Source organism: Thermothelomyces heterothallicus (assembly GCF_042370625.1).
Source record: "Thermothelomyces heterothallicus CBS 202.75 unplaced genomic scaffold P884_scaffold_15, whole genome shotgun sequence".
Classification (NCBI taxonomy): domain Eukaryota; kingdom Fungi; phylum Ascomycota; class Sordariomycetes; order Sordariales; family Chaetomiaceae; genus Thermothelomyces; species Thermothelomyces heterothallicus.
In genome coordinates this window covers 143,832-163,283 of record NW_027192576.1, presented here as the reverse complement: position 1 = coordinate 163,283, position 19,452 = coordinate 143,832, and the positions used below count along the sequence as shown (strand labels likewise).

The window sequence follows — 19,452 nt, the reverse complement described above, 5'->3', positions numbered from 1 at the left end:
TTCCTTGCATGTCTCCCCGGGTACTCTATTTGATCCTGCGTTGCTCCGTAATAACAAAGGGGCAATGCAAGACTGATGAAGAGATGAGAGACACCTTTTGAGATGTGGGTCTCTCGCCAGCTTCCTCTTGCGACTGTTTTGGTGGCCCTTGCGGGTTGTCGTGGCAGTTGCGGAGCAGGCCGAAATGACGGTTCCTTCTATTTGGAGATCCCCCTCCAGCCTCCAGTCCTGGAATTTCCCAGCAACATTAGTTACACAACAGCAACATTTCACACGATCCCCGACCTGTGTCACTCTCTCAGATCGTCATCCTCGGGCAGCTGAAGCAGCAATGCCCGCGATACTCTGATTCTTCCTCCACAGTGCCCTACGAGCGGCTCCTGGTGGTTCCACAGCGAGCTCTCGCATCACGATCATTCTGCCTCTGGCGGCATTGACGAAAACTCGCCCCGTCCTCGCTTCCTGAACGCCCAGGGAAGCATCGTCAACAAAAGCGCACCATCAGCAAGGAAACGAAACAGCGAAACGACGAAACGACGAAACGACGAGCTCACGGACCCTGTTGCCTCGTTGCCCTTGGACCCACGGAACCCACGCTTACCGGGGACCGAATCCAGCCAAACCCCGTTCCCCCCAGAAAACCCCCTAGCTCAGCCGAGCGGTCAGGGGCGCCTTCACCAATCACAACCGGGGTCTGCATGAATCGGGAGAGATGAGGTTTCCACCCGCCGTTGTCTCGGCCTGAATTGCTCCATTCTTTTTCCCATGACCTCCTCGGTCCTGCTGCGCATCTGCTTCGTCTCGGCTTGCGCCAACACTCTTTTCAAAGCAGGCGACGCCCACTCGCCCAATTCCCACAAGGCTGCTGTCGTCGCCAGAAGAACGACCCGTCGTCACGCCGCCCTCCTCACATACCGCCTACCCCGACGCTCACTCGCCACCCTCGCAAGGCCTGGTCGCCAGCGAAGGATCCTGCGCAAGACCTCACACTCCTTTGACACGATTAACATTGCAACGAAGCGAGCCAAGACATCTCGCCGTGATCCGAGGGAATCCAAAGACATGGACGAAATGGTGCTCCTTCAGCGAAGTATGGATCAGACTATGCGCGACGGTGCCTCCACCCCCGAGGAGCGGCACCACCCGAATCGTGGGGGTAGCCGGGACGATAGCAAGCCGCGGCGGTTTCCCGACGATCCTCTGTCGTCTCCCACTTCTCAAATGAACGACCTCATCGAAACACGCTCTGTGCGCTCCGCCTCCACGGCATCTCGGAGCACAAACAGGCTATCCCTCACGTTACCCATTGTACCAGCTACCGCCTATCCCTCACGGACGGCTCCGGCCTCGGCCGCATCATCCGCGTTCCCACCGACCCCCCTCGACACTCCTGCTGTGATGTCCCCGGTTGATCCAAACGACTTTATTACCGCGATAGCAGCGCAGGAACGCCGCGTCCTGGAACTAAAGGAGGAGCTCAACCGTGCCGAATCTGACCTTGCACGGCTGAAAAGGCAATGGGCGACCCACGAGGCGTACAAGAAGCGGGCGAATCGGCGAAATGTTGAGCCCTTATCCGGCCTTTGGCCCGCAGCGGAATTGCAGGATGAAACTGCAATCCGACGCAGCATCGAGCTGGACAGAAGAAAGGCGCTCCTCACTCAGCAAAACCAGCAGCCGGCTCCTGAAAAGAGCAAAAGGCGAGTGTTCACCGGGAGCCACACGCGGACTCTGTCCCTGTTGTCTCCGACGAAGCCAACCGGTACCTTCTCTTCCAGCGATGACGAGCCTGGGAGCAGCAAGCTCGGGTCCGGTAACCGCTATGCCCCGGCCGCACCCACTCACCTCGCCAAGCGAGCAACCTGGGCGGCGGCACGGTCAACACAGACGACCGGAGTGAAGCAGCTCGCGGAGGACCTTAAGACTGGGCTGTGGACGTTCATGGAGGACCTTCGCCAAGCAACAGTGGGTGACGAGCCCATTACCGGCCAGGGAACATACATGCGAAGCCGGGACAGCAACATGAGGTCCGCGGCTACCGGAGGCAGCGATCAGGACACCATCCGCGCCTCAGCCAACTCGCGGCCGCGGGTGCAATCCGCCTTTGACGAGGCAAGAAAGGCGTCAGAGACAACAGAGCAACTGGAGAACGACGAGCGCGGATCCTCGCGGTCCAGCGCCGTCCGGCGCTCTAAAACCGACGCCACCACGCGCCCCACCAAGCGCTTCTCCTGGACTCCTCTGACCGTCGACTCATACGACGACAATGACTGGTCCAACTGGGATAGTCCAAGCACGTCCTCGCCGCGCTGGAGCGGCACAACCGTAAACGGTGACATCATTCCCTCCATTCCCGAGAAGCGCGCCGGCGCCGACGCCGACGAGACCGAGAACGCGACTCTGTACGCCCCGCCCGTCCCCCCGCCCTCTCTTTTATTCTTCTTTTAATCTTCCCGCATACTGATGCTTTACCTGTCACAGTAAGAAGAGCTCCTCCAAACCTCGTACCGCGCGCTCTCCTTCCCCCCCGGCAGCCCCCGGCCCGAGCAAGCTCGAGGACCTGCTGCCCCAGGCGCTGAACAAGCTGTCGCCGAGCAACATCAAGCGGTCAGCGGTGGATTTCATGAAGGAATGGGAGCGCAGCCTGTCTTCTCCCGCAGAGATTGCGGCTGCTGCGGCTCGCGAGAAGACGGCCTGAAGAAACGCTCGAGTCCTCTTCTGTCTACAAGATTTCGATCGAAATAAGATTTGGATGCGACATCCAACCTTGTTGGCTTCATGGTTCCGGTTTGGTTAGCGCTGCTGTTGGTACGACGAAGCTTGGTACGAATTCGAGTCTACGAGTCCGGCACACAGACCAGACGGGTGGCTCAGTGTTCTATTCCCTCTGTATCGTCAGATCGAGGGCCGGCAAATTTGGATGTTGATCCAGGAGGATTAATGATAATGACTAGATGAATCTTATGAATGAGAGACGTCAATATCGTCACCTGATTCACAACGTCGAACAATGCATGACAGCCAGCTTCTCTGATACACATGCCTCGGGAGCACGGCCTCTATCATCGCGGACCAAGACTCGCCGGCGGGCGAACGAACAAGATTCAAATGATAGCTCCAAGCTCTATCGAACGATTGTTCCCGAATGAATGCACCACCGATCGCGACACAGCAAGGAAGGGGAAACCAAGCGGGAGGAAACGACAAATCAAGACCACCTAAAACCCACTGGGACCGCCGCAGACGACCTGACAACAAGCTAGACGAGACGGGCACGCGCCATGCAGCATGCAAAATGCCAATTTTATGTCATCCAGCAACCTTTCTTGTCCTTCCTTTGCCTACTCTACACGTATGCACGCCTCTACACGTCTTACTCGTCCACAACCGAGGCGAACTTGTCCATCATGGCCTGCTGTATCGCCTCATACTGTTGCGCCCGTCAGTGCCGTTTTGTCATATCGGGGGGGGGGGAAGAAGAGGGAAAAAACGGACCTTCTTGCAAATCACCTCTTCGCCCTCGCTGGGCAGCTCAAACTTGAGGCTCCGCAGCTGGGACTGCAGCTCCTGGGTGGCCTCGCGCACCTTGGCCCAGGTGAGGCCCTGGGCGATGGCCTTTTGGGCCTCGTCGTGGAAGCCCACCATGAGCTTCATCATCCACTCGGTCTTCCAGATGGGGCAGAACTGGTCGTAGTCGGAGTAGCCGTTCTGTTGCAAAAAGTCATCCTTGATCAGGGTCGCCATGTCAAGCGTGATCTTGTCCGGGTCCGACAGGGCCGACTTGCCGACCAGCTGCACCACCTGGTCGAGCTCTTCCGAGTCCGACAGCAGCTGGCGGATACGGTCGCGCAGGCGCGGGAACTCCGGGTGGTTCTTCTCGTACCACTTGTCGAGGATCATGTTGTACTTGCTGTAGCTGATCGAGGTGTTGATGGACGGGAAGTGCTTGCGCTGGGCGAGCTTCTTGTCTAGACCCCAGAAGACCTGCACGATGCTGAGGGTGGCGGACGTGACGGGGTCGGAGAAGTCACCACCGGGCGGGGATACGGCGCCGACGATGCTGACACTGCCCTCGCGAGCGGGGCTGCCGAGGGCCTGGACCTTGCCGGCGCGCTCGTAGAATGAGGCAAGCTTGGCACCGAGGTAGGCCGGGAAACCTTGGTCCGCCGGCATTTCTCCCAAACGACCCGAGAGTTCTCTCAGGGCTTCGGCCCAGCGAGAGGACGAGTCGGCCATCATGGCCACGTTCATGCCCTGGTCGCGGAAGTACTCAGCCACCGTGATGCCGGTATAGATGGAAGCTTCACGAGCAGCGACGGGCATGTTGGAAGTGTTGGCGATGAGAGTGGTGCGCTTCATGATGGGCTCCTTGCGGCCGTCGATGTCGATAGTGAGCTCCGGGAAGTCCTTCAACACTTCGGCCATCTCGTTACCGCGCTCACCGCTGGGGATCAGGTCGGTCAGCAGGCCGTTCGGTCTAGACAGTCTCATAAAGAAAGCGAAGGGTCCTCCCTTGAGACAGCCGAGAGGAGAAGGGAAGAAGAAGAAAGAAGAGGTTTGGGGGGGGGGAGGGGGGCGGAAGGGCAAGGGATAGAACAAAAGTCGTTGGTTTACGTACCAACCAACGTAGACAATGACGTCGCTGTTGGAGAACTTGGAGACAGACTGGCTAATGACGGTCTTGCCGCAGCCGAAAGCGCCCGGGATGGCGACGGTGCCGCCCTGGACAGAGGGGAAGAGGGCGTCGAGCACGCGCTGACCGACGATGAAGGGCTGGTCGGCAGACAACTTCTCGGTGGTCGGGCGCGGCACCCGCACGGGCCAGGAGTGCATCATGGGGTATTCGGTCCTCTTCCCGTCGAACTCGACTTCGAGGAGCTTGTCGACGACTGTGTAGCTGCCCTTCTCGGCGATCCTGGTGATGGTGCCGCGAGCCCGCGGGGGAAGCATGATCTTGTGGACCGAAATGAACGAGTTCTCGTAAACGGTCCCCCACACGTCGCCGCCCGAGATATGATCGCCAACCTTCATGGTCGGGGTGAAATCCCACTTCTTCTCGCGGTCCAGCGCGGGGGCGACGATGCCTCTGGGGATGTAGATGCTCTTGGCCATGGTCGAGATCTTCTCCAGCGGCCGTTGGATGCCGTCGTAGATGTTGTTTAGGAGACCGGGACCGAGCTCAACGGACAGGGGCTTGCCGGTCCGCAGTACGGGGTCGCCAACTGTAACACCGGCTGTGTGCGTGGAGCGGTGTCAGCACTTTTGTTTTGTGTGTGTGTGTGTGTGTTTTGTTTGGGTTGGGGGGGGGGGGGGGGGGGAGGGAAGTTGATTAAGCCCAGAACGTCGGGAGGCGGCCGTACCTGTCTCTTCATATACCTGAATGGTCGCTTGGTCGCCATTGATGCGAATGACTTCACCGACGAGCTGATGGTGGCCCACTTTCACCTGTTTCACCACTTAGCCTCGCACTCTCAAGGTACGGCGAGTTCGTCGAAAACCGTACCAGCTCGTACATGGCAACGCCGGTCATGTCCTCGGCGATGACGACGGGTCTGCAGAGAGGGGGGCTGATGTTAGCTTTCGCCGGCGAACCGTGTGGTCGGGAGGGTCTGGCTTGGACTGACCCCGAGACCGAGTAGACCTTGCCTGGTTTTGCACCGTCAGTAAATCCGCAGAGCCGCCACGGGCGCTCGAAGCTTTGCCGAGACATACCTGTTTGGAATCCATCTTTGTCGCCGTCCGTCTTTGACTGTTTGACGATGCCGTGTATCAGCGCGGTGAGCCCACGTCGAGTGCGGACGATGCGGGTGGCAGGTAGGCAGCGTGGGGGCTTACAGGGGCCATGCTGGGCGACGACGCAATTGCAGTGGCAGCGGCAGCGGCGTCGGAGGGAGCAGATGCAGGTGCAGGGTTAATAACAATCGAAGGGTTGCTGTTCGGAATGGGCGTCGGCGTCGGCGTCGGCGATGGCGGGGCAGACGCGCAGAGGGGTGGTAGGTCGGGCGACGGTGGAAGTGGGAGGTTTGCGGCTTGTTCCAGGACGCCAGCGAGAAGCTCCAGGTCCCGGTCGGATCCCGGGGCGGTGCCCGCCGAGAAGAGTGGAGGCGATGATGCAGCGGGCGTTCCTTTTGCGGGTGCTGTGGGCGGCGGGTCGCCCGCCGACCGAGACTGGCTACCAGCGCCGCCTCCAGCTCGAACCAACAGGTCAACCAGCGACGGCCGCGCCCTTAAACGCGGCCGCAATCCCACCTGCATTCAAGGCACCGATTAATCCGCGCGCGAAGTGCGATAGCAGAGTGACGGCCGAATCAGTAGCACCCATCCAGGTTTGCATGCGCCATCAGCCAACGGGGCCCGGTTCAATAGGATCCTGGAAACGGATTGCTGAAGAGGCGGGGGCGTAACTACATACGCACTGTCTTTCGGTTCCAATGGCGCTGGTCCCGCTCCGGACGTTTTTGAGTGGTTTCTGGGCAGGGGAAGTAGTTAAAGCACAGTACCATTGTAGGTACCTACCTGCCTACCTACCTTAGGTAGTTAGTAGGTATGTAGCGTAAGTAGGGTATTTATTCTCTGAACCCTCATTATTACATGTACGAAACTGCACGCATTCGCTACCATTAGCAAATGCGGAATAACTTACGGACTATACTTGCATCACTTTCTAAGGTAGGGAGGTACTAAGTGAAGTAAGTACCTACCTTACCAGGGCAGACCAAGGTCGGTCGCTTCCCTACCTACCTAGGTCCTAGTTATGTAGGGAAGCATTCGGCTGCTACTCTTGCCATCGGTTCTCGGCAAGCGAAACAACGCAGGAACGGAGTGGCTTGAACCGAAGCCGAGTCTGTGCCGCATCGTTGGTTCAACGACGAAGGCTTGATGCCTGCCAACGTTGATGCCTGCGAGGCCTGGGCTTCAATGTCGGACGCTCTCGCGCAGTCTCACGGGAAGAACGCGCTCGGGATTCTTCGTTGAGTAGACGGTCCGTTCTTTAATTAGCCCAAGAGTTAGACCATTCAGACAAGGACGGACTGACTAAACGTCCAAGGCGATTTTCACCTTTGCCGAGTCTATCAGAAAAAGATGCTATGGAGATCACCTCGACCGGTCTACCAGTACGGATTACAGGCCAGCCACCTAAGCCACACACAAACCAACATGCTTTACATGACCGACGAACGCAACTCTCTCGTTTCTTTTTCCCCCGTCCACCAACGCCACGTACATAGGGGTTCATCAGTCGCTCGACAGCCCACCCAGGTGAGAGGTGCCTGGTTTCTCAATCCAAGCACAACAACCATCAACCAGACATGTGGAAAAGACTACGCGGTAAAATTGTGCTGCGGATACTCCGCTGATCAAATCGGAGCCAGGGCAGTGTAAATTACTTGAAACGCCCGGTACTCTTTCCGGGCCACGGTCGCTGGCCCAGGACGCCTTGCAAGCTCGCCGAGACCTGATCCGGCGTGCGGCCGAACACACATCGTAAGGGCTTTCCCAACCCCAGGGCTCCCAAGGTCGTCGCAAGCCGCCAAACAAGGTGGCCCCGTGAAGTGTGTAGTAGTAGTAACACCAAACAGGCAAACATTACAGGTTCTAAGGCAGGTATGTATGGCTGGCAGGAACTGTCCCGGCACTCAGTTGAGGAAGCCCTTGCACGCGGCCGTCCCGCACAGGCAGGGGATGCGGTCTGTACTGCCAAGCTCGCGCTCGAACTTGTAGTCGTACGTCAACTCCTCGTCTGTTCGATTGATGATTGGTGTCAGCCGACGTGTCCAATATGACAAAAAAATGCACCCAAGATGGGAGGGGCGGGTCGGAAACTTACTCTGCGCAATGTCTCGGAGCGCGTAGATGACGATCCGCTTGCTGCCTTCCACCTTGATGATCTTGGCCGTGCAGTTGGGCATGCAGCTATGGTTGATAAACCGCGCGATGCCGCCCTTCTTGGTCGCGTCGATGACGGTGTTGTCGTCGATTCGGAAGAGATAACTGCTGCCAATGCCGCTCTTGAGGTACCTGTGCTCCCGAAGCTCGGCGATTTGCTGCCGAACCTCCTCACCCACGTACTCGATGATCATGTCGTCCTTGGGGATGTTCTCCATCGCGTATAGGCCCCAGTTGTGGATCGCCGATCGCGCGAACTTGACCGGCTTCTTCCGCTTCTTGAGCTGGTTGAACCGCAAGACGTCCGAATCCTGGCCGAGCGTCTTTCTCTGGTCATTCAGGTCGGCGACGAACCGGCGGTTGTTTGCACGGTTGGCGCGCGAGTTGCCCTTGGCGACAAGGCTCTCGGCTGCCAGTCGGGCGGCCTCGGCCGCGGCCAGAACGGAATCTTTTGCGCTCTTGCCGTTCTGCGCCTGACGCTCCTCCCTGGCCTTCTTGACTTTGAGATGATGGGGGAGGTACTTGGACTTCTCCGAGTTGAGAATCTTCTTGACTCCTTCGGTTCGAGCGCAGCCACTGGGGTTCGGGACATAGTAGCCCTCAATGCGAACCGGATTTTTCGAGGTCCCGTCGGCCGAGTTCAGCTCCCGGATGCGGTTCCGCCTCCACAACCACAGCTCAGGGTCTTCGAGCTTCCCACGACCAAACTTCTTTTGGAGCTTCGCTAGATCTGGCTGATCGGCCTCCCCGAGCGCCAGCTCCTCCAACGTTGCCACATCGAGCCGGAAATCCTGTGGAAGCTCGAGAGCCGAAACTTTCTCTGCTGGATACAGATTCTCGTCCAGATCTGCCTTCTCTTTTTCCGTTCCGGGTTTCTTGAGCTCAGCCTCCGACTCGGGCGTCGGTTTGGCCTCGTCCACATCTTCCGACCGCCGAGCCTCCGCCTCCCTCTCGTATATCTCCTGCTGCTGCCGTTTGAGGGCTTCCCTCTCCTCAAAAAGCTGCTTCTTGGACTTCCTTTTTGGCTTGGCGGGCGCCTTCTTCTTGGCCTTGGCTCCTTGAGGTAAAGGTGTCGGCAATCGGGAGCCGTCGGTGTCCTTCTCCTCAGCAGCCTCGGCATCGCGAACCAAGGTGTCTTCGGAGGCTTCCCTCGACGGAAACTCGGTCTCGATACGGTCAATGGTGATTCCGAACAGCTCCTCGTCTGTCTTCTTCTGCCGTTTGATGGCCGTTTCGACCTGAAGGTCAAGCTTCCGCTTCTTGGGTAGCCCGGAGCCATCGCCCAGCGCAAAGCTGGCCTCCGTCATGGAGTCATCCTCGCCAGGTCCCCAGGTTGCAAACTCGTCTTTTTCGGCCTCGAAATCTGAGCTCATCCGGCTCCGAGGTCGAGACTCGGGTTCTTCCGTGTCTCTGCCGAACGGCGTCGCATTCTCAGCTTCGTCATCGGACTCGCCCTCGCTGTCGCTCCTCAGCCGGTAATGCAGAGACCGGAAGGCTGTGCGCCTGGCGGCGGGCCGATTCCGCGCAAATGGGTCGTTGAAGCCGTGCTTTCGCGCATTCAGTCCGGCATTCTTGACCTTGCGGATACGAGGCAGGGTGGACACGTCGAGACGGGCGGTTCGCCGTTCTATGGGATCTGCCCTGGAATTCGGAGTCCCAACCGGAGACCTGTCCTCGAAGTCATCAAGCACGATGGGGGGAAGTCCGGCGTTCTGGGGGTCTTCGAGGTTTAGCTGGCGCCGCTTGGCTATGTGATTGACAGGATCGAGGAAGTTGAAGAGCGCCGGTGCCGCGATCTTGGTACGGATGTGTTTGATCAGCTGTTCCTTCATCTCGCGCAGAACCACGTCGGTGGCCTCCAGCACCGGGTCAAAGTTTTTGGCCCGCTGTCGCTTCTCCTCCTCGAGGTCCGCTTCTTCCTCCCGCCGGCGACGGTCTTGTTCCTCGCGCCTTGCCCGCTCTTCCTCGCGCCTGGCCCGCTCTTCTTCGCGCCTGCTGCGATCATGTTCACGATACGATCGGGTGTCCTCACCGTGTCTCCGGTCTGGGGTGCGACTACGCCGCCGAGTATCGACGGGACGAGACGCCTTGCCGAGGGTTCCGTGGACGTGGAGGTCCATGACCATGGTGTAGGTAAAGAAAGTGGTGTGGTTCGCTGACCGGAAGCATCGTTCGGCCTCGGAGCGGCCGAATCCCGAATCGCGAAAGATGATATAATAGCCCGTCCTGTCCGCCCGGATGTCCTCAAACATGAACGTTTTAAGACGCCGCTTCATGTGGGCCACGGTGGTCGGCATGACGGGGACATGCTCGTGGGCTACGAATATGTACGGGTCGTGCTTGAGTTGATTCGCGATGGGTTCAGTTTCGATGATCGTATCCAGCCTCGGCTTCGGCACCCAGACTCCCTGGACATTGATTAGGCTGCCACGGTGCGCCGCAGGGCCCTTGGGCGCGGTCGGAGGGGGGCCGGGAATGATGTCTTTGGGTTTTGGGCCCGTGGGAATCTTCGGCTCGGCCGCATTGTGCGACGCCTCATTTTCCTTCTTCAGGGCCTCCTCAAGCATGCGGGAGCTCTTCTTGCCCTCCGGATCGTACTCGACACGGACTGTGTTGGCCTCTATCCGCTTCCCGTGCATGGCTCGAATGGCGCGCTGCGCTGCGTCGGCTGCGGAGATCGGGAACGGACGCGAGCGGTGTGGTTTCGAATCCCGATAACGAAAGGTAGCGAAACCTAGGTAACTCCCGGTGTCTGGGTGCATCTTGTTGCTACTCTCGGCGATCTCGCCAAAAGAGGCAAAGATGGCAGTAACCTTGGAGAACGCAATCAGGGGGTTGAACCCGGTGACGACGATCTGGGTGGGAGGCCCAGGCCCGCAAGACGTCTTCGGATCATACTTGTACGGCTTGAGATTGTAGGGTGCATGGCGCAACCGGGCCTTCGGAAGGTGGAAGTCGACATTGATGTAGTTGAGCCGACCGCCTTTTGCTAGGCGGGGATCTGAGGGGGGAGCGTCATCTTCGTCGTCCTATGCACAGCATTAGCCAACTGACTCAGAATCGAGATGACGCTCCCCCCTCAGTGTGAGATTATCAAGCATATGTACATACCAATCCAAACTCTTTGTATATCGGTTTCGCCTTTCTCTTCTCGGAGCTGGAAAGCGATGTATCCAGAAGAGGATCATACGTGCGCTTTACGCATTTGATCGAGCGTGAGGGGTCTCGTGCAGGCACGCGTTCGATAGCCGGGGCGTCAGGGACAGATCCGCTAGGCATCGGTGCGGGTCCCTCTACTCCGTCGGCACGGCAAGGAGCGGTCGGCTGCGCCTTGGCAGGGACAGTTGTAGATAGGTATGACGACGGTGAGGTGATGGCGGTAGGCGGGGTGGGTTGGGTATTTGGGAGTTTCACAGCGTCCGGTGCGCTCGGCCGCGCCGCAGCACTAAAGACCGAGGAGCTTGCGCTGGTATGGGAGCTGGCCGACCCGCCGGTGTTGATCGCATCTCCGGTGAGCGACTCGATGTCTTCCGTCGGAGGGTGTGCAGTATGAGGACCGGTGCCATTGAGGTGGGATCTCGATGCGAAGCCAGTACGAGGCCCTTCGTCACTATGAGAAGACGCCGAAGGGTTGAGGGGGGCGCGCTGTTCATTGGCTTCGCCAGGGTGAGCCGACGGGGATTCCTGCGCTTTCATTCTCGCCCTCTCGCGTTCCCGGGGCGCGTCAGGGAAAAACTGGGCGAAACTCGCACCAGCTGGACGAGTCATGGCGAGAAGGGGTGACTAGTACCGCTCCCAGTATCCTCCAACCATGGTTTCTAGTTCCGGTGATGACAGGAGTCCCGATACATTGGGGGTCGACAGATCTGGACTGCGGTGGGTGCAGGACGATTCATGTGCCGTGCACGCGACAAGGCTTCTGCCGACAAGCAAAGCGGCCCCGTCGCAGGGCTGCGCCGTGGGTTAAGAGCGGTCGCAGAAGCGGCTGAGCGTTAGAAAAGAGAAGGGGAAAGGCGCCACAATGCGGTGGGGATGTGCGCGACAATCGTCACTTCTTTGGTCTGTTCAGAGAAAAGAGGCTCCAAGAGCCCAAATCAAAGATTGAGCGTATCTGCCGGCCTTGATTGAAGTTGTGAAGTCGCGACTTGCCATTGTATCGCTAAACCCAACTTGGGTTGGCGTTGCCAGTGCCAAGGTGGCCCGGGCGCCATTCAATGCTTCTGTGCAGTGGCTTGAATGAAAAGGAGGCTGGGGGAGCTTGCGTCACCCAATGAGGGGCTTGTGTCTTGTTACGGCATCTTGACGATTCCACAAGGTACGTTACCTTACACTACACTACCTTCGCCAACAACATACTATATATATATACCCGGTGGTTAGTTGCTAACTAATTAGTTCAGGACTACCACCTGTCTCCTGACAGGTGGGGCTAAAACCCCTAGACATGCCAATATAGCTAGACACATCGCCACCAAATTTCCTATATAATTACGTCTTTATAAAAGGTGCCATCAAGTTCAATTACTATCGCAATAATAGCCTTAAATAGCTATAAATAGTTTAATTATAAACTAGGCTCTAAAAAGCTTAAAAATATAGTAAAATTTAATTCTACCTAGTTATAACTAGTTAAATAATAGGTTATATAACTCGCCTTTATCTCCCTCTCCCTCTATATTATACCCCCTATCTCTATTGCTCTTAACGCTCTTAATTATAGTAGTACCTTCTCTTGTACCTTCTCTTTTAGCCTCCTAGTAATAGTTATTATCTTCTATCCCTAGTATTACTACTATAGACTTATAGGCTCGTCGCTTCTTAAACCTCTTAATGTCCTTAATAATAGCTATATATAGAGACTCCTTCTTAATCCTAGATAGAGATAATAACTTAATATCCTCTTCCTACCTATCTTTACTATCTATAAAGTCAAATTTGTCATCATCGCTATTATCAATTAATATTATAGTTATACTATTAATCTATATCCTAGGACGTTTAGGGGATAGGAGTTTAACTTCTAATAACGGCTTCTTAGTTAACTAGGGGATTAGGACTTCTTTTCTATCTCTAAAGTCGAAAAATGCTAGTAGCTAATACTCCTTTAGTAGAACCTAAAGAGGGTCGTTATCGTTAAGAGGAAGATAGTCGTTCTTGTTAGTGTTTTCTAGGAATTTAGTAAAGGTTACTATATAAAGGTAATACCTATTAGTACTAGGAATCTTATTCTTTAGGTACCTTTTCTAGACTTTATATTCCTCCTTATACTCTTATTTAATCCGCTTAATAGTAATATAGGTAGCTTTTTGGCTAGTATCTTAAATTACCTTAGTGTTCTTCTAAGCTTAGATCTCCTAAAACCGTTAAATCTATTAGATAGTTATACTTATTATAACCTCTCTTATTAGCTTAATAAGTTAGCCTTATATTTTCTTAGTAGATAATATAGCTAGATAGGCTCTCTTGTCCTTAGTAAAGTTATTTAGATATTTATATATTAGTTAACCCTTATTAACTATTAATATAATATCCTAAAAGTATTCTTATATTAGTAAACTAAAAAGCTTAAGATATTACTCTTAAATATAGTTAATACCTTTTTTTATATATACCTATTACTTATTATTAGGAATTATTATAGGATATCTAATATTTATATTAGATAATACTTTCTCCCTAATCTAGTCTATTATAATATATTAGTTTAGTAGAAAAAGACTAGTCTTTTTAAATCTTATTATAATATTTTAGCGTTTGAAACTAGTATCCTAGATTTCCTAGAATCCTTTAATAAAGTCTACCTAGGTAAATGTAAGATTACTATTTCGAATTATCTACTAGAGACGTTATTAATATACTTCCTTAAGATAGTAAAAGACTCCTATATCTATTAGCTAGATAAAGTATATTAAATAGGGAGGGAGGAAGATAATAATAATGTTAAACGAGAGGTAGTATTTATAAAGTTTAAGGTTATAATATCCTATAAAATTATCTAGGATAAGTAGTTAGTATATACGTTCTTCTAATAGTATAGATATATAGATTAAATCTTTAGGGGTAATATTATCTAGGTTAACAAAGTATATACTAAGAGTAAGACTATAGTTATAATAATTATAACTAAACTATTCCTTAAAGCTTATATTATATTACTAGAACTTAATATAGATAGTAAAGAAGTATTTATTAAAATATTATATCTAATCTATTATAATTTTAGCATTATTAAATACTATCTCTAACTTATAGAATTATATCTCCTTATTAAGATCTTTAATATCCTAATCTTCTAATAGTTATTATTTAAAGATATAGAATACTAGGATAATATTACTAATAGTATTTCTAATATTAATTATATTTATTAACTCTTAATTATAAAGGTCTAGAATCTCTAGCTAATAAAATATTATAGTTAGTATTTTAAATTAATATTTAGAAAAGAGAAAGATATTAACCTTCTTCTTCTTATCCATTTTAACTATTAAGATCTTAAACTACCTATTTAATAATATAAGTATATATCTAGTCTTATCTACGTTTTAACAGCCAGATATAATAATCTTAAAGCTTTTAATAATATCCTCAAGCTTATTAAAGAACATCTCTAGTTCTTCTACCTACTACTCGGCTAAAAGTCGGTTTACTTTAACTAGTTTAAAGAATATTGGCTAAAACTATAGATAATCCTATTTCTAATGTAACCACTAGTACTTATTAATAGGAGGGCAGAGAGGATTACGATATGCCTATAAATAGTTAGTAGCATCCTAGAGAAGATCTTTAGTAGCAAGAGAACCAGATTTGATAAGCTAGTATATATATCCTTCGAGGGTAGAATCTTCGTCGTTTCGAAGCGACCGAGGTCTTCTAACTATATTACTACTAGTGGCTAGAAGTCTAGTATCCTTTAAAGACTTTAAGTGCCGGCCAACCTAGGTCTTTCTAGTCTTAAATAGCTAAGCCGTGTGCCGAATACTAGGTTACTTTCTATAGGGTAAACGGCTGGTTCGGTGGCGAGCTTGAGTGGCAAGGAGCTATTTAGCAGCCTATATACTAGCCGGTTCCTAGATTTGGTCAGTCAGAGGCATCGTATATAGGAGAGTAGGTTTAACTGGGCTTGTGGCAGTGGTTGTGTCTTTGAGTATAGGGAGTTGGCTGGTAAAATTGGACACGGATTTAGACGTGTACCTGTCCGGCTATATTGGCATGTCCGGGGTTTCGGCCCCACCTGTCGGGAGACAGGTGGTAGTCTTGAACTAATTAGTCAGCAACTAACCACCGGGTACAAGTACACACTGTAATCCGTATGTCATCGAGTACGGATTACAGGAGACGTCTGCAGACTATCAAGTACAGATTAACAGCTTCGTACACTTTGCGAGAAAAAAACAAAAACCGAAGTGATTCACGCCACAGCCGACACAAACTGCATGGTTGTCCAATCTCGATATCGCACCTAACCGATGTGTAACTCATCCTTAATAACACAATCAAAAACGAAGCAATGCCTTTGGTTTCTGCTTCTCCCGCTATCGCTGCCACCACGCCTATCCAGTCGCTGCTCGCTGACTGTTCGAACAACAGCTTGCGGCTCCTAGCAATTGCTACTAACAAAAAAGAAAGACGTAAAGGGATGACTGCCTCCCATGAGTATGAAACCATTTCCGACCAAGAATAGGAGAAGAATATGTCTACACTTCGATAACGCCCTGAACCCAACGCCTGCGGACTTTCCCGCATAGTGATAATCCTGTCCCAATCCCCATTTCACTCAAACTTGACTGTCAGGTGGAAATCATCATTGTCATCATCCATGGGCGGCATTCCTCCGCCCAAGGTATCCTCCTCGTCCTCCCCGTCGAAGATGGACAGGAAATCCGGCTTCTTCGTTTCTGATGACTGGGCGAAACGGGCGGGTGTGATGGTGGTATCAGAGCTGGAGGATGCTGTGCTGGCAGATCGCACCAATGTGCGAGGCTTGCCAGCTGCCTGGCCCTGGAGCTGACGGGCGGTCGCGGCGCTGCTGGTTCCGTTGACAGCAGAGGATATCGACCGGCCTTTGTTGTACCCTAGAGTGCTGCGCGAAGCTGCGACGGCAGGCGCCCGTTCTCGGACCGGAATGGTGGTGGGCTGGGAGACCGGTTGCAAGGGCTTCCGCTTTGGCAGCAGAAATCCTTTTGTCGGCGCCTTGGCGGCAGAAGGAGCGGCTGTCCTGGTCGACCTCGCTTGCGAAACGGCGGATGAGGTAGCGGGCATTGCCAGAGCGGCTGCTGCTTTCCTGGATGCGAGCGTCGACGGCTGTTTGGGCGCCAAACGCGTCACCCTATTGCTGAGTGTCGCTGTGGCGCCGGACGGCACCCCGACGTTTTGTTTCAACAGATTCTTGCCTTCGGAAATGTCGCCGACATTCCATATAAACTCGTCCATGTCCCTCCGGATCTGCTCTTCACCACGCTCAAAGCTTCGCTTCTGCCGCTCTTCCATGTCCCGCTCCACCGCTGTCTTGCCTTCGTCGTCCACGCGGTTGAAGTAATACTGGTAGTAGCCCTTGAACAAGTTCTCGGGCTTCAACCCCTCAAAGGTCAAGACACCGTCGGGAAATACGTCGGATTCGTAAGGGAGATCCTTCGGCTTGGGTGGGGCGTATTCAATATCCTCCTCCTTAAGTGGATCCTTGTCGGTATGGACCGCAAGCTTCGAAGACTCGGCCTGGGGTGCAGAGGGGTTCGGCTTGACAATGGCAACTGGCTTGGAGGCGGTCTTTTCCAGGTCGCGGGCGACGGCTTTGGTCCCGGGAGTCTGGTGTGTTGCCCTGGCCTTCGCGTTGGTGGTCTTGTTTCCGAGAGGCGCACGGCCAGTTCTTGGAGCTGGGTTCCGTTAGGAAAGAAACAATCAATCGGCGTGGAAGGACTCACCGGCCGGCGTCACCATCCCAATCTTGCCAGACTTGCCGAGGGTGTCGGCTCCCTTACCAACTGTGAGAGTATTCTCATTGTGCCCTTTACCCTGTAAACCGACTTTGCCCTGAAGCCCGTGATTCTTGTTCTCGTCGTTAAGCGGAACCTTGAGGGGGGTCTTCGGGTAGCGAACTCCGGGGGTCTTGGCCTGCAATTGCTGCTTCGAGGCGGTGGCCTGGTGGGTGTAGACGTTTTCCTGGTCGTGATGAGCGGCCAGCATCGCTGCGAGACTCTGAGATAGCCTCCCAGATGGCAGTTCCGCGTCGATATCAAACAGTGGATGACCAGTCCTGGGTGCTGCAGATTGGTCAATTCAACGCACAGGGAACAGGAATCGCGGCGGCGCGTGGTTGGGCCCGTTTCGGAAAGGGCGCTGACTAGCGTTGGCACAGCAACCCGGGTCTTGAGAAACAACTGGCGCCCCAGCTGCAAGCAAGCAACCCCACCATTAGCCGGACGGCTCTGGTCAATCAGACAAGTGACTTGCGACCGACCCGCCGCAGCAAATGGAAACACCGCCGTTCTGATGAGGGGCAGCCTGCTGGTCTTCATTAGCTCCACCAACACCTGCCCGTTCGCATCCACCGACTTCTTCTTCACCCAACCCCCAACCTCCAACCACGACCTGCGACATCTCGTCCACCGTGTTCTAGCTGAAGCCGCTAATCTGCTCCGTAATTCGAGTCCCTTCTGATACTTGCCATCGACGACAAAATGGATCGCATCAAGGAGGTGAGTTGTCTGCCCCTTTTTCTCTGGAACTGAACTGGACCCCTGTTTGGCCCCACCATTGGGTTCAAGAGGTGATGCTGCGCACCGCGTCACGGCGACGAGCCTTTTGGGGTTGTTGCTACGAATCTGGCATCTCCGGGTGGTAGATGCGATTCGCATCTTGTTTTTGTGCTGGTTGTTAGATGGCTCGGGTTGCTGACTAGATGTTACGCATCGCAGAAAATGAACCAGCTCCGCCTGGAGGCCGAGGAGTCGGCCAGCAAGGTTGAGGAGCTCCAGAACAAAGTCAAGACGCTCGAGCAGGAGAACCTGCAGAAGGAGCAGGAGATCATTTCTCTTACGCACAAGAACAATGTGCTTGAGGCGGAGGTAGACAAACTCGAAGCTCAAGTCAAGGAACTCAAGGCCGCCGCCAGTGAAGGCCAGCAGCACGGAACCCAGAACGAAACGCTGACTCGAAGGCTCCAACTTCTCGAGGAAGAGGCCGAGGAAGCAGACCGTACTTTGCGGGAGGCCAACGAGAAGTAAGATTGCGGCGCAGATCCCCCAGTCCTCCCAAGCTCGCTTACTGACCGCCTCTTTCTCAGACTGCGGCAGACCGATGTTAAGGCTGGGCACTTCGAGCGGAAAGTGCAGGCTCTCGAGCAGGAGCGCGACCAGTGGGAGGCCAAATACGAGGAGATGGCCAAGAAGTACGCCGCCGCGCAGAAGGAGCTGGAGGACTTCCAGAACGAGATCAACACCATCTAAGCATTGCGCTTCTTGGCCGGAATGCGGGTTTCGTTGCGTCGATCTGTTTAGCACGGATTCGAGACATTTACGTGTGGCATCTCACATCGATGGAGGAGGATTGGAGGTGTATCAGCCGTTTAGCACTGTCCAGGTAAAGTGTTGCGAAACACTGAGACCACATTCTCCCCTTGTCCAACCGGGTTGTGTGGAGTGGTTCGTGACGACGGGCTTGTAAAGGCATGCCTTGGGCTGAACTGCATTATTATCGTTTCCTCCTCTTTGCCCTCTGTTTCCGCGCTTCCAACTCTCGTTCAATCTTGTTTCCATACCGAAACTTCTTTTTCTTCTTCTTGGGCTCCTTTGGACGCTTAACTTCGTCCTTCTGCAGGTTTTGCTCTGCGCTACCCTCCTCTTTCCCAGATTCCTCGCCGTCGGAGGGATGCCCGAGCTCCGGTTTATGCAGTCCATCACGGTCAACATTGACTGCCTCTACGGTGACCGTTGTGTACTTGTCCTCGTCGATGTATTCCTCCTCCACGTCAATCGGCGGCTCAGCAATGTCATTGTCTGAGAAGCCTCCCCACTCATCCTCGGAGTCCTTCTCGTTCTGATCCGCTGTCCCCGCGTACTCGGCTTCCCGGAGGATTTTGTTGATCGCCTGGACGTGGTCTTCAACGGCCTTCTTTCGCTCTTCTCTGATCTGCAACCAGTTGATTAGCATACGAGCCAGTATGGCCCTCCCCCAAAAGGGGGGAAAAAAAAACCTAATTACCTGCTTGCGAATGGCAATCCTCTCTTCCCGCGCTTTCTGTTCCGCTATCTCCTGCGCATGCCTGATCCGCGCCTGCTTCCGCTTGCGGAACCCCGTAAGATACTCCGCGCGAGCGGCTTTGTCGAAGGTAATTTCCTCAATCGCATGGGATATCTTCCTCTTCTTTGGCGGCGGCGGTGCCGTCTTTCGTATCCTCGGTTGTGCAAACATTGCTGAACTTCTGCCCGGTCTCGCACTTGGCTGCGTCTCAGACTGGAGGGGGCCTGTAAATTTCCGATAACCCCTGTACGGTTGTACTCCGTAGCCCATCGGCTTATCGGGGTTTCTGCCGGCTTTCACCGCCCCACTCTTCCTTGTTGGCTGGGA

At 53.6% G+C, this 19,452-nt stretch overlaps 6 protein-coding genes across 6 annotated transcripts; 2 read left to right on the top strand and 4 right to left on the bottom strand.

Annotated features, from left to right (window-relative positions):
- Window positions 1-765: 765 nt before the first annotated feature.
- P884DRAFT_300666 (uncharacterized protein) lies at window positions 766-2,698 on the top strand (the record flags this gene model as incomplete). The annotated part of the gene is made up of 2 exons (XM_069444792.1): window positions 766-2,402; window positions 2,482-2,698. 2 exons carry the CDS (start codon window positions 766-768, stop codon window positions 2,696-2,698), a joined length of 1,854 nt encoding a protein of 617 aa, XP_069296552.1.
- Window positions 2,699-3,373: 675 nt separating this feature from the next.
- Window positions 3,374-5,844, bottom strand: P884DRAFT_278460 (ATP synthase alpha/beta family, nucleotide-binding domain-containing protein; the record flags this gene model as incomplete). Its single annotated transcript, XM_069443181.1, has 8 exons — window positions 3,374-3,430; window positions 3,496-4,444; window positions 4,619-5,234; window positions 5,361-5,445; window positions 5,504-5,552; window positions 5,625-5,646; window positions 5,713-5,749; window positions 5,836-5,844. The coding sequence occupies 8 exons, from the start codon at window positions 5,842-5,844 to the stop codon at window positions 3,374-3,376; spliced, it is 1,824 nt and encodes a 607-aa protein (XP_069296551.1).
- Window positions 5,845-7,637: 1,793 nt separating this feature from the next.
- Window positions 7,638-11,655, bottom strand: P884DRAFT_203020 (SET1-like protein; the record flags this gene model as incomplete). The annotated part of the gene is made up of 3 exons (XM_069438472.1): window positions 7,638-7,741; window positions 7,829-10,916; window positions 10,999-11,655. 3 exons carry the CDS (start codon window positions 11,653-11,655, stop codon window positions 7,638-7,640), a joined length of 3,849 nt encoding a protein of 1,282 aa, XP_069296550.1.
- A 3,653-nt stretch (window positions 11,656-15,308) lies between these two features.
- Window positions 15,309-17,144, bottom strand: P884DRAFT_245477 (uncharacterized protein). The gene is made up of 2 exons (XM_069440427.1): window positions 16,809-17,144; window positions 15,309-16,760 (listed from the first exon to the last, which is right to left on the bottom strand). Exons 1-2 carry the CDS (start codon window positions 17,068-17,070, stop codon window positions 15,661-15,663), a joined length of 1,362 nt encoding a protein of 453 aa, XP_069296549.1. The 5' UTR covers window positions 17,071-17,144; the 3' UTR covers window positions 15,309-15,660.
- A 210-nt stretch (window positions 17,145-17,354) lies between these two features.
- On the top strand, window positions 17,355-18,619 carry P884DRAFT_225921 (tropomyosin). The gene is made up of 3 exons (XM_069439634.1): window positions 17,355-17,582; window positions 17,802-18,106; window positions 18,170-18,619. The coding sequence occupies exons 1-3, from the start codon at window positions 17,565-17,567 to the stop codon at window positions 18,330-18,332; spliced, it is 486 nt and encodes a 161-aa protein (XP_069296548.1). The 5' UTR covers window positions 17,355-17,564; the 3' UTR covers window positions 18,333-18,619.
- P884DRAFT_168559 (nucleolar protein 12-domain-containing protein) lies at window positions 18,583-19,296 on the bottom strand (the record flags this gene model as incomplete). Its single annotated transcript, XM_069437293.1, has 2 exons — window positions 18,583-19,014; window positions 19,087-19,296. Coding segments are annotated over 2 exons (642 nt in total), but the record flags the coding sequence as incomplete, so codon positions are not given.
- Window positions 19,297-19,452: the final 156 nt, after the last annotated feature.